The sequence below is a fragment of the Epinephelus fuscoguttatus genome, linkage group LG6 (genome assembly GCF_011397635.1).
Source record: "Epinephelus fuscoguttatus linkage group LG6, E.fuscoguttatus.final_Chr_v1".
NCBI classification, from domain to species: Eukaryota; Metazoa; Chordata; class Actinopteri; order Perciformes; family Serranidae; genus Epinephelus; species Epinephelus fuscoguttatus.
The window spans coordinates 22,707,505-22,720,528 of NC_064757.1; the positions used below are offsets into that span (position 1 = coordinate 22,707,505).

The following is a 13,024-nucleotide window of genomic DNA, read 5'->3' on the forward strand; positions in this document are numbered from 1 at the left end:
CAGTTAATACTAATATATTTTCCAGCCTTATCACTCAGTAGATATCATGAGAAGTCAGAGTCTGACTCCCTACTACATCTCAGTCATTAATGCCCCTCACCTCTGGCTTCATCACTGTGCAGCTGCCTCTCTGGTCTTCACAGTTTCAAGCAGACAAATTGTATGTGTTCGAAGCAGTGTAGATCCCTGGATGTCTTCACGAGGTGGTTTGTAAATGTTGTTCAACCCACTCTCTGACCCACAAACTAAGGGGTCTGTTGCTGCTCTGGGCGCCTGCTGCTGGGCGTCCTGCCGCACCTCACCCACAACACAGCCGCCCGCCTAGGACCCAGCCCATGTGTCTCTCTGCAGTCCTGCTCTGTAATCACAGCCCACTGGGCTCCAGTGCTGGTGAAACATGTTAACCCTCAGAGCACCAGACCCTGCCACATGGCATGTACAGTCCAAGACTGTAGGTAGCAGCTGAGAGACAAGAGGTGTCTCGTACACTATTGTGACGTTCCTCAGGTTACTGTAGTTGTGTGTGTCTCACAGCGAGGCAGTTGCAGCACTGTTGTGACAGAAACAAGTCTCACTCGTCTCTTATGTCTTCCACAGAAATCTGAAGCCAAGCTGGAGGAGATCTTGAAAGAAATCAAATCTCTCAAGGACCTGGTCAGCTCTCAGGAGAAGCGAATCATCACACTTGAAGAGCAAATGTCCAAAATTGCCATTTAGGGACCTTTTACCCAACCCGCTACAATTCAGGACGTTCCACTGGCTGGGGGGTGGGCGGGACCAGTCACTGCCTATCTCAATGACAGTGTTTCGTCTGAGGCCTGCCTAGCAACGATCCCTAGCAACATTCCAGATGAACTTTTTCTTAGCCAGCCCCCGACCCTCAGTATAACACAGGTGGAATAAAGACGTATGGCAAATTTAGCAGAAAATACTCTTTTGCTTTTTGGTGACAAAGGACTCTTTTCCTTTTATTGTGTGGCAGTCGTTTTTTATTTTGTCTACTTGTATAAAAAAAGAGGTCTTACAGATTCCTTTGCATTTTAAAAATATGACCAGTCGAATATCAACAGTCCCTATTTGCCATTGCATACCCAAATATTTTTTTTTACATAGGTATCAGTGTTTCATGTTAACATACCCCAAAATTGTAATGTTGCCAAATTTGACTTTTTGTTTACACCTCCTTAACAGTATTTCTTTCTTTCTCTTTGTGGGAAGATTCAAAATGCAAACAGGGACGCTTAGTGCTGGTTATGTAAGGAGGTCATCAATAAATTACTATGAAATTAAGATAATTTAAATTAATTGGGTAGTTATGCCAGGAAGATGATGTCTCAAACTGTGTAATTAGAGGAAATAAATTCAGATTAAAGACCTGTTAAGCTGCCACAGTCTACACCGAGTACCCAGACATCACACAAATGACAATTCTTGCTGTCTGTGTTGAAGCTGCACAAATTAACTCCTGCTTTCTGCCATTTCTTCCCATTCCTGTTGCTTCCCATCATTCTGACTGTGGACAGTCGTTCACGTAAACATGCATTCCTTTCTGTCTTGCTTCATTAACATGCACAGTGTGCTGATTGGATGAAATGACAAACACATTCCACAAATCTCATCGGCAGTTCTTGGTGTTGGGGGAAAAAATACTCCTATAATGTTCTTCTCTCTGTGAACACTCTCCTGTAGTGACTCAGTTACACTGGTTGGTTGCTGTTGTAACATCTATGTGCTGCCCATGAAAAGACCAACCTCAGCTCTGTTTTGTTTTTGTGAGAGGTTCAGTCAGCGACCTCAGTGTTTAGTGTCCACGGGCTTCGCTCAACACACAAGTGCAGTCAAGTGTAGTGGGATTATTTTTTGTCGCCATTCCTAACGCATCATATTCCATCCCAGATCTGTATCCTCTGTACAAACAAGACAGGAATTGACATGAAATGACACCAAGTAATTACACATCGACTTGACTCTTTAAAACCTTCTGGTGATAAAACTGGAGATTGCTGGAGAAACTGTTCATGATAGACCTGACAGGCCAAGATTGTGTGTGAATATGTGCCTCATGTCTTTGGTCTTTTTGGGTACCTATCACTATGGAGGTTTTGTTTCTTATTGGAGGGGAGGGTTATGAAAAGGACTCAGTAGAACGTCCAAGACTTGCCTCTAACTTGTATGAATTGAATAGTTGGGTTATCGCTTCACTGTTAATTTTAGCCTATTTCTTGTTCCAGCTGTGCTTATATCCCTCTTAGCACTTCCACTTTTGTTTTAATGGTTTATTTCTCAGATGCCCCCGATTCAGTATAGGTGTCACAAAATCAAGGAACCATTGAATTGTCCGGTCTGAGCTGTTTTAATCGGACTGATGCGATAATGTTTTGGATTTGTTTCCCAGTGGGAAGCTGAGACGGGTAATGGTTCAGTCTGTTGTTTGCCTTCAATATTTTGTTACCACTGTAAAGACCTGAAAGTGCCATAGAGGTGACCACGGAAGTGTTTGTAGGGGACTGTTGTGAGAGTAGATGTGTGTAGTAAATGGAAGAATCGATAGGTGCCCAGACTTAAAATCACTTTGAGGTGCTATGCTTAGTACGAACACCATGTTCAAAGGACACTGTTGCTAAAGTACTGTTAGCCACATGGATGACATCATGAAGTCCTGCCAATCCAGCCCACAGTACACCAGGCAGCATTACTTGTTGGGGTTTAATAATCAACCTTGACATTTTGACACTTTCCCACCTTGGTACGGGTATGAAAACATCTTCAAAACTGATGTCAAACCGAGAAGCAGCCTTTTGAGTCATCGTGGCTTTGAGATGCAATTTAAGCAGCGAGTCGTAGAATATTAGTGACAGGAAATCAAGTGCTACAGAAATGTGTCTGACACAAATTACACTGCCCTATGTTGTATATCAGACTGCCACTCTATGGATTGTTTGTAGCACTGTTGGCACGAGAGCAAAGTTTGGAGGAGTAGTAGTGAATAGCGATCCAAAGGGACACTGTAGGTTGGAGAAATGTGCAGTTGAAAGATAGATGTATGTTTGTAATTTAGGTCTAGGAAACTGAGTGAAAGCTGTGTAAATAACATGACCATATTTTCTGTATTTTTCTTCTTCTTTTTTAATTTGATTTCTGTTTTGTGGTTGTGCTGAAGAGGGTATTTGTGTGGGAGGTGGGTTTTAAATGTTTCCCCTTGTCTTTGTTCCCTGCACCTTGCCATAATGCATCATGAGAAAAGTAGAACCTCCGTTAATGCTGGAGGGCGTATGAATATCAAGAAAGTTAAATCAGACAAAAACGAACCAGGACGGAGCCTCGTGTCGGAGGTCTGCTCAGCATTTTTGTTCATTATTCTTGCTTCAAGTATCAAACATTGATTATAAGAAAAATTAATAAAGAATTTTTAAAATGGGTTCGTTGTATCTTTTCCATTCAGTCACTGCTGTCCTCAGATGTGTCGTCTTCACTGAAAAGTTTTTAACAGAAACTTTGGAAACTTAACTTTTTAACCTTTTTTTTTAAGTTAAAGGTCCAGTGTGTAGGATTCAGAGGCATCTGTTGGCAGAAATGGTATATAATATTCACAACTGTTTACATTAGTCTATAATATAACCTGAAAATAAGAGTCACTGTGTTAACGTTACCTTAGAGTCAGCTGTTTATGTCTGTTGTTCTACAGTAGCCTGGAACGGACAAATCAAACACTGGCTCTAGATAATGGCCATTTGGGGGAGACATTTAAGTTCTGCAACCTCACTGCTGTAGATGCCATTAACTGCTACACACTGGACCTTTTAAAAGTTCATAGTTTGATTACAATAAACCTGAGCCTGAACTGAAACCAAGAGGAAGACGTTACAGGAAATAAAGCTTCTTTAAAGGATAGGGCTGACATTCTCCTATATTCAAATAAACCATACACCATAAGCAGCAATGTGTTAGTCCATCTCTGTAATTTACACTTGGAAGTTTTCAGAAATCGTCACTCAAACAGGAGAAAATAATGTATTTGTACTGTACTGTTTTCAGCTGCAGATAATACACAGTGAGTACGGTGGTGTATGGGCAATAATCTGTTGGTTTGTATCACTATACAGGAGTTACAATTCAATATATTTTGATACCCTAAGCAAGATGACAGCTTGCTTGTTTCTAATTTAGATTTATTGTGTTACGAACGCACCATCATATGCATAAAAAGTTTACTTTTATTATTTATATGTGAGCAAAGGCATTAAAATTTGCTCATCAGAGCATGCTTGCATGATTCTTTAGGTAAACAAAATAAGAAAATAAAAAAACAAAACAATTAAGAATCGATACAGTATTGCAAAACATAATATCGCAATACTCAAGTGTATCAGTATTTTCTTACACTCACAAATTGTGTTTATGGACAACATGTGTGACTAACTCAAAATAAACATCAGTTCCCTTTTTCATGGTAAAGAAAGAGCAAATCAGCTGAAGCAACAGTGTGGCTCATTTATGTGTTTTTAATCTTTTTAGGACAGTTATGCAGTTATATGGTACAGAGCAGAGGAATAAATGATATCAGGCTTTGACTACATAGAAAATACTTTTATATAGGATCCATTTGGTTTGATTGTTTTCATTGGATTTGATGGCAATAAGTAAAATATTGCCAGCCTTTTCATTTTAAAGATCATCCATCCATCCATTTTCATCTGCTTCTCCGAGGCCGGGTCGCAGGGGCAGCAGGCCGAGCAAAGCACCCGAGACGTCCCTCTCCCCAGCAGCACTTTCCAGCTCCTCCTGGGGGACCCCAAGGTGTTCCCAGGCCAGGTGAGGTATGTAATCCCTCCAGTATGTTCTGGGTATATCTTAAGGCCTCCTACCTGTGGGACATGCCTAAAACAACTCCAATGGGAGGTGCCCAGGAGGCATCCTGATCAAATGTCCGAACCACCTCAACTGACCCCTTTCGACACGAAGGAGCAGCGGCTCTACTCCGAACTTCCTCTGGATGTCCAAGCTCCTTACCCTATCTCTAAGGCTGAGCCCAGCCACCCAATTAAGGAATCTCATTTCGGCTGCTTGTATCCCCGATCTCATTCTTTCGGTCACTACCCAGAGCTCATGACCATAGGTGAGGGTTCGAAAGATCATTTGCATTTTCAATGTAAATAACATGCATTAAAGATCAGATTACAGTTTTTGCTCTGAAAATTAAACATGTGCAGGGTCGGGTTACATTACTATGAAATGTAGACAGTTACTGAATACAAATTATATAGCAATTTTTTGCATTTAATATCAGAATCCATTGTATTGGGGGGAAAGTAACATCTGAATACTTTGGGTTTATTTAAAAAATAAAGCATTGAAAATTTCACAGCTGCTAAAATAAATGGAGGCAAACACACAAAATAAAATTTCATAAAAATTATTTTTTTCCCTCTTTAAACGTCTCAAAACATTTCCAGTACAAATAAAGCAGCATTTACAGTTGGTCAAATCCAATGACCTTCATCAATTATACCAACAGGTTGAAGCCCTTGTCAAAGAAACCCAGTATATCAGACGTGTTGTTCATGCGTTAAAAGACCTGTGTGTAGGATTTAGTGGCAGCTAGTGGTGAGGACTGAAACTTTTTGGGTTTGCCAAGCATGTAGGTGAACTACTGTGGCTGATGCAAAAATGCAAAAACAAAATGGCCCTGTCTGGAGCCAGTGTTTGATTTGTCTGTCTTGGATTACTGTCCAAACAACATGGCAGACTCTGTAGACAAGGACCCGCTCCGCATGTAGATATAAATGGCTCGTTCTAGGCTGGGTAAAGAAAACACAACAGTTCTTATTTTCAGGTGATTATAAAGTAATGAAAATATAGTTATGAATATTATACATTCAAATTCTGCCAATATGCCTCTTAATCCTACACACTGGACCTTTACCAGAGCATTAGTTATCATGAGAAATGTTTAAAAATTGAGACGTAATCAAAAATGTTATCAAGTAATCCTTGACAATGAGACTATGATATAATTACACGTTTTCAAATATAATCTGGGTTGATTATAGTTACTTATTTTTTGTAAACTGTTACTATCCCACCCTACATGTACCTTGTGCTTTGTTTCAAACATTGCCGTTCACTTTTATTGACTGAGCCCGACTGTACCGTCCAACAGTTATAAAACAGATCATAGATGGAGTTGTACTGTTTAGATGGAGTTGTACTGTTTAAACTAAAGTTAGCCACAGAACTGCTATTGTGTCTTTGCCACCAAAAATAACCAAACACACTGGCTGCCAGTGTCTGTTGCACCTTAAATTAGACACACAGAACTATTGCAAGATGCAAAGCTGGCACTCTTTACAACAATGTGTGAAAAGTAGTGTGAAGAATCCCTCTCTCTAGTTTCTTTATTGTGTCCTGATCTTGGGAAATTGCTGCCTTATGTCACAAAATCTCCTGCTGACCAGCTATGATATTAACATCTCACACCACCACCTGTCTAAATAACTGCATAAAATAAGAAAGGAGGCATCAGCAGCCTCAAATAGACAACCTGCGTATTTAGAGACGCATCCAGAGATAAGTGGTGCCAAAAGACCATGAAGTTTATATATGTTCACTCTGTACATGTGTTTTGGGATGAAAGGGGTTGCTTTCTCTCTGCGCTGGTCTTGTGTGCCCTGTAGAGACAGGCTGTAATCAACTGGGACGTAATTAGAGAGGACTCGGTGGGAGGCAGAGGAGTCTTGGGACTCGCCCCGCCAAGTACAGAAATACCCATTCCCTTAAAACATGGGACTCTTGTACTGACTGCACCTCTTTGCAGCAAGTTTCCAAGCAGAAAGCTTAAGTTTAATAAGTCCAACTTAAACAAAATCAACACACATGGTGGTAAATTACACTTTCAAACAAGATAAAGACCCTTTCCAGAGACAGTTCAGCATCACTCCATGTATGAAAAAACATCAGGTACAGAATCATCTCTACGTGGCTGCTCCCTCTCTCATACTGTAATGCAGAAATAAACATACAGGGAAAAAGGCCCCATGAGTGCAGGAGGGTGAAGAGTGGGCATGGGAGGTTGAGAAAGAGGGAGGAGAAGCTGAAAACAGAGGGATGGACATCAGTTTGCAGGGAGCAGACTTTTTAGAGCTCAGTAAAAAAAAACAGTCTGTATAACTCAGCAGGGAGGGCGGATGCTCAGAAACTCTCTTTCACTCTTACTTTCCTCTTGTTACTTTGTCTCCCCTTTATTTTCCTCTCTGTCATCTGCACTGCGTGGTGCTGTCCGGAAGATAAACCAGGGATAACACATTCTGTAAGTATATATTTTTATTTGAAGATCATTTAAAGTGGGTGCTACAGATGATAATTTCATTTATTTCAAAGCGGTCTGTGAATCCAAACTCAGATTTCATCATCCATTTGGTTCACACTGATTTAAGTTAGTGAATAAAACTACCATGTGGTGGAATGTGACCAAGTGCATTTACTCCAGTATTGTAATTCTAAAATACTTACGACATTGAGTATTTCCATATCGAGCTGCTTTATACTTCTGCACCACCTCATTTCAGAGAGGGATGCTGTACTTTATAATCCATTACATTTATTGAACAGCTTCAGTTACTTTACAGATTTTCTGTCTATAGGACATGATGCATTATTACAGATTAAACCTCCCAACAGTGTATTAAGTAGTTAAATTAGCTTTTATATAGCAATTTGACAGCCATGTCAACAAGTATATGTACTTTTCATACCTAATTTCCAAATACTTTTGCAGTTTTACTTGCAATGCAATGTTATATTGCTACTTTAACTTATGTAAAAAATACCTGAAGGCTTCTTTTAGCCATGCTAATGTCAGATTTTTTCCTTATATCTGTTTACATCATCAGTGATGCAATTAATGTTTATCCTATTTAACTAATTTCCAACTTTTTTTACTCTCAATGCCAAGGTTACTAAGTGTAGACACTGACAAAGTTTACGTAAGAATATGTTTGAGATGGTCAAACCTCTGCCAGTTACTCCATTTTTGCAAATTTGTGTTGGCTGGGCTAGCATTATTAAATATTTACCTACCTTTATTTTCATCGAGGCTCCAACTTGTCCAAAACTACCACATATGTCAGACTGAATTTGGGTAAATGTGTAATGAATAATGGCCAGTGCATTTTTATTTGATGTAAAGATGCATCCATGAAAACATGATGTCTTGGGTTTGTAAAAAGCGTTTTGTAAATTTAATAAACACTTGGAGACATTAAGCACTCCAATGTCATGAAACTGATTCATTGCATATGTGGTGTCTGAAGGCCTTCAACTGAAGGTAATGTTAACCCTCCAGTGAAATACAGGAGATGTAATTATGGCTATAATTATGCAGATTCAGGGGGCAGTGCTCTCCTATAGCTGTACATCCAAGGATGAAGACCCAACCCATGTGGTCCAGCGACAGAGTACATACTGTATGTTCGACCACACAGGGAGGGGATTTCACACTGCGTAAAGTAAATCAGAGCAGCAGCAGGTTCACTATAGCTTGATGCTGATTAGAAGCTTGTCCTTACAGCTCAGCACTGTGCAATTATATATTTTAAATGGTAACAGACTGAGCCCTGCACCGCTGGGTTTCTTTGTTAAAGCACTGAGAAGAGGAACGATGGAGAGAGAATAATGGCAGAAAAGTAATATTGGGTCAGGAAGTTTATTCAGTCAGTCAGAAGTACTGTCTGTAAATGCAGGTTTTCCTGGAAGCAGAAATATCTTCATCAGGTCTGAGCTGCTGCGGGCTGGTGTACAGCAGCTGCTGCCCAGTGTAAATATAGAGGCCATAGCCGCAGGTCTCCCACGCCTCTATGCTCCCCCTGGCATATAGCTTCCTCCTGGCTTTGGTGTGGTGGATGGGTGGCCTCCCTCTACTTTACAAATTATAAGGCCTCCAGCACCAAACTCACTGTCTCCACCCCAAATAAGTAATGGCTTCTCTGCTGCCTGCTAAAATAGATCTGGTGCAGGATGGGGAATGGCAGGAAAGCGAGAGAAAACTGAGTCAGTAGAATACTGGAGCTACATTTCAGATGGAGACAGCCCTTAGAAAACATAGTTTGTATGAAACACTGCTTGACACTAGTTAGTATGGTGGTTTCCAACCTGAGGGTTGGGACCCACCACTGTGTTGCAAGAAAAATCTTAGGGCCCAGACACACTAAACCGTCATCAAAGAACTAGTTACACTGAGACTGATTGTGTTGGCCAAAAAGTTGCACTTGAACACACTGCAAAGTTTACAGCCAAAGACCAATTAGCACGTATGTTCTGCGCCTGCGTGAGGGGGATTAACTCTCCACACCAGCAGGCAGCAGTAGTCATTCAAATAGCACAATAACAATAACACAAACAGTTATGAATAGTTTCTGTTAAAGAGCTCAGTGGCCCAAAAAATTATCTTAGCTTAATATACATTTTTTTTTTTAGATCTCTCTCTGTCTTGACTTTAGCTATCTGTTCGCCTCCTCACTTCTCTCTTCTTCTCATTCCAACCTTGTCACATATTGACTTTGGTCATGAGCCTTCCTTGTCCAGATACGACATGAAAGGTACCCTGGGTGCGTTGGTTGTTGATGTTCTAGGGCATAGAGTCAAGTTCTGCCTGTTCCATGCGTTGTCTTCTTTCAAAATACAGTTCTGTTTTCACAGGAAATGTACCGTTTACATACAGTCTCTTTCAAAATAAACGCACTACGTCGGTACAACACATGAATTGATGTGGGGTTTTTTTTCCTCAGTCAACTAAAGCATGTGGTTAGGTTTAGGAAAAAATAACAGGGTTTGACTTTATAATCGTATGGGACGTGAACACTGCTGTCTTGCGTGAAGGTCAGTGTTTGTTGGACCCAGCTGCCACCCCTCCCGCCTGTCCTACTCAGACTTTCATTGCCTTAACTTTCGTTCTTGTCTCTCTGTGATTCCCCCTGATGCCACAACGCACTGTTAAACTATAAAAGCACCGGCTGCGTATCATGCCAACATTAAAAGACGGCTTTTTTTGTCAGTGTCTGATGCTGCAAGTCACTGCCCGAGTGTGGGATTTCGATGACTTTGGAGTGAGACCAATCAGAGTGATTTCTCTCATCAAAAGGCCCCGCCAGGTCCTACGCTGATTCAATAAGCTGAATTAACCCAAATAAAAAAGGGCAAGGGCTGACTGGTGCCAAATGTGCAGGATATACTGCAAAAACTAGGGCGGCAGACACACACAGATGACCTGACATTGACTAGCATTGTGTATCAGGGCCCTTAGGGGTCATGAGTTAATCAAAAAGATGGGAAGTAAGTCAAGTCTGCATCATGATTCTATGTTGAAACATTATGTCTCAATGCAGAAAAGTCAATACTCAGAAATTTAAAACCTAATTCTGGACATTATGATCGTCTATAACAATTTTAACCTGGCTGTAAGGTCCTCACGCCTGTAATTTGACCGACTCAGACTCCCGCCCCCCTTAGTTTCTGTGGCCAGGTCGGACAAGCTTGACAAAAACAAGCATGGTGAGGCTGGCTCTGTTTAGACGGGTGCCACAGTGTGTATTAGATAGTGTCTGGTCATCTTTGTTACTTTGACAGCTCAACATGGTGTCCTGATACTTAATGTAAGACAGCATTTTGCAGCGGTGTTCTGTGTAAATTAGGTATGTGTAAAGTACCATAGTGACACTAACATAGTTAGCTGTGTGAGCCAAACGTTTGGGTCTGTGCCATCTGGGCTTCATGTAGAAAAGGTAGTTCACATCGTGACGGATTGTTGGTATGGCTACTTATTCACAGGAAAAGGGAAAATTTACCGAGGTTCTGTCTGGTAGCATGTTTGCTAAAATGTTATAGAAGTACAGAGCAAAAATGGGCAGGATTTATAAGGGGCTATGTGTCGTGCTGTCAAATATCACCCTCTACTGTAATTGACACATGTCCTCCATCTGTTTCTTCTATTGTTTGACAGATAATGGAAGGAAGTCATCTGTAGAATAAATATGTAGTTTGAGCCAGGAGGAGAGTAGCTCATCATAAAGACTGGAAACGGAAAAATAGTGACCCCGGCTTTGTCCAAAGTAAAAGAATACCTGGCAGAGCTTCTACAGCTGGAGTCTTTTCATCACCTTGAGGTTGCAACTGACTCCAGGAATTCACTGCCCCAGGCCGCTTGTCACCAAGAAATAGTCAACGTTACAGCACATAAGTACCTTTAAAACGTTTCTGATAAACAAACTGGCTGAAGTGTTCATTAGTGAGCTTTATGGTGCTGGCGGATGGATTTCTCAACTGTTGAACAGACACAGGCTGCTGTTTGTCCCTGTTTCCAGTCTTCTGATTTTGATTTGGAAATATTTCCTCATTTGATCCTAAATTCACCTTTGTCGTTGCAGACGTGAAGATGAAGTCCTGTCTGGTTTTTCTCGTCACCTGTGTGACCCTGATCTCGCTGTGTCATGCCACCCCTCTCACATCCCTGGAAGCCAGCGGTGATGAAGCAGAGCTGGAGCTCCTTTTTCCAACCTCTTTCTCCACTCGAGCACCTGTTCACATCTCCGCCACCACTGGAGCTCCCACCCTCACCAACACCATCACCACCACCATGATTCGCCTGAAGGACTTCGTCCTCACCCGAGTAGTGGACTTCCTGCAGGAGAATCTGCTCATCATCATCGTCGTGACCTCCCTTCTCATCGTCATGGTCTTCATCATCTGCTGTGCCTCTGCCATGAGTCACAAGCGCAAGCTGGAGGCCTACAAACCCCCTCCTCACCCAAACAGGAAGTATATGGCTGATAAAACAGGCGGACGCAAGAATTCAGGCGACCTCCAGGAGAGGCCGTACGCCGTCGACCACGTCAAGAGGGTCCAGACTCAGAGCATGGCCTCCCCCAAGAACCTGCGCGTGCCATCCAAGGCTCTGGTGGGAGAGAGGGGGAGAGACGTCAGGTCATCACCCCGCCAGGAGGTCAGAAAGGTCAGGGCGGCAGAGGAGGTGGAAAAGCGGAGAGAGGAGCCCAGGCAGAAAGAGCAGCTGAAGTACAGGGAGGAGGAGAGATCCAGCCCCAGCACCAGCTCCGCTCATCCAGTCTGCACCTGCCACATGAAGAAGGGCCACCATTAGGGCCTGTTCAGGGCTGATGTGGCGTAAGAGGTGAAACGTTGTAACCATGACATAAGAACAGGATCAGACACGTTGGTTATACTGCACACAGGTTCATGCCTTTAGATGAAAAAGGATCCTTCGTTTAAACACTTTAAATGTTAATAAAAATATGAACCTGATCACCTGGAGTATAATCTAAAGTAAAAATGAAAAATACCAGGATAGAAGATGTGAGTAGAAATCAGAATACTCAGTTGTGTTAGTGCATAAATCCAGTCTATAAAGTTTTTGATTGATTAAAAAGCCACACTTGATATCAGAGGATGTTGGAAAATAATGGCTGATTTCTTTGAAGGCTACGTGCCGACAGCCTTTCACTTTTAAAGCGGCTCAGTCGTCCTATGCAGTGGTCAGCCACTTGGTTTTATCAGTGATTACCACAGTGTCTCAAACGCCTAAAATAATGTCACTGTGCCAGTGAAGTAGCAACACTTGGAATAATAAGTGAAATCAATGTTTTTCTTATGGATACATCTTTTTTTTCTTTTTTTTTTTGAAGACAAAAAATATTTAAAGGTGAAAAGAACAGGCAGCCTGTAATTCCGCAATCTTTTTCAAATACAAATGACAAGTATTTTTAAGTGTTTTTAATACAGATACATATTACTCCATATGCCTGCCTAGACAGAGAAATCTCCTCAGTACCTCCTGCTGTACGCTGTGGCATCTTCTCATCAGCTATACGAGCTTTGGCTGAAGCAGTCTGTCATTTAGAGCAAAATCTTTGCTGCTGTAAATAAAGCAAAGTGAGACGCCAGTAAACTTGATTTGTTGGATAAGTAATAAAACATTCTTCTTTATATTTACATTCATATTTACTTCAATTTTTTTGGC

At 41.5% G+C, this 13,024-nt stretch overlaps 2 protein-coding genes across 3 annotated transcripts in view; both read left to right on the forward strand.

The window, feature by feature from the left end:
* Positions 1-3,418, forward strand: part of LOC125889869 (coronin-1C-A) — a 40,709-nt gene extending 37,291 nt beyond the window's left edge. For both annotated transcript variants that reach the window (XM_049578094.1, XM_049578095.1), the window contains one exon: positions 598-3,418. In XM_049578094.1, the coding sequence (XP_049434051.1) occupies positions 598-717 (120 nt within the window). In that variant the 3' untranslated portion in view covers positions 718-3,418. The remainder of the gene's footprint in view (positions 1-597) is intronic.
* Positions 3,419-11,425: 8,007 nt separating this feature from the next.
* Positions 11,426-12,822, forward strand: tmem119a (transmembrane protein 119a). Its single transcript, XM_049579204.1, has 2 exons — positions 11,426-11,815; positions 11,858-12,822. Exons 1-2 carry the CDS (start codon positions 11,426-11,428, stop codon positions 12,146-12,148), a joined length of 681 nt encoding a protein of 226 aa, XP_049435161.1. The 3' UTR covers positions 12,149-12,822.
* The last annotated feature ends 202 nt before the right edge of the window (positions 12,823-13,024 follow it).

Coding starts and splice junctions, on each gene's coding strand:
- tmem119a (XM_049579204.1), top strand. CDS start 11,426: ATGAAGTCCTGTCTGGTTTTTCTCGTCACCTGTGTGACCCTGATCTCG. Junction 11,816..11,857: donor ACCCAAACAGGAAGTATATG/GCTGATAAAACA, acceptor GGCGACCTCCAG/GAGAGGCCGTACGCCGTCGA.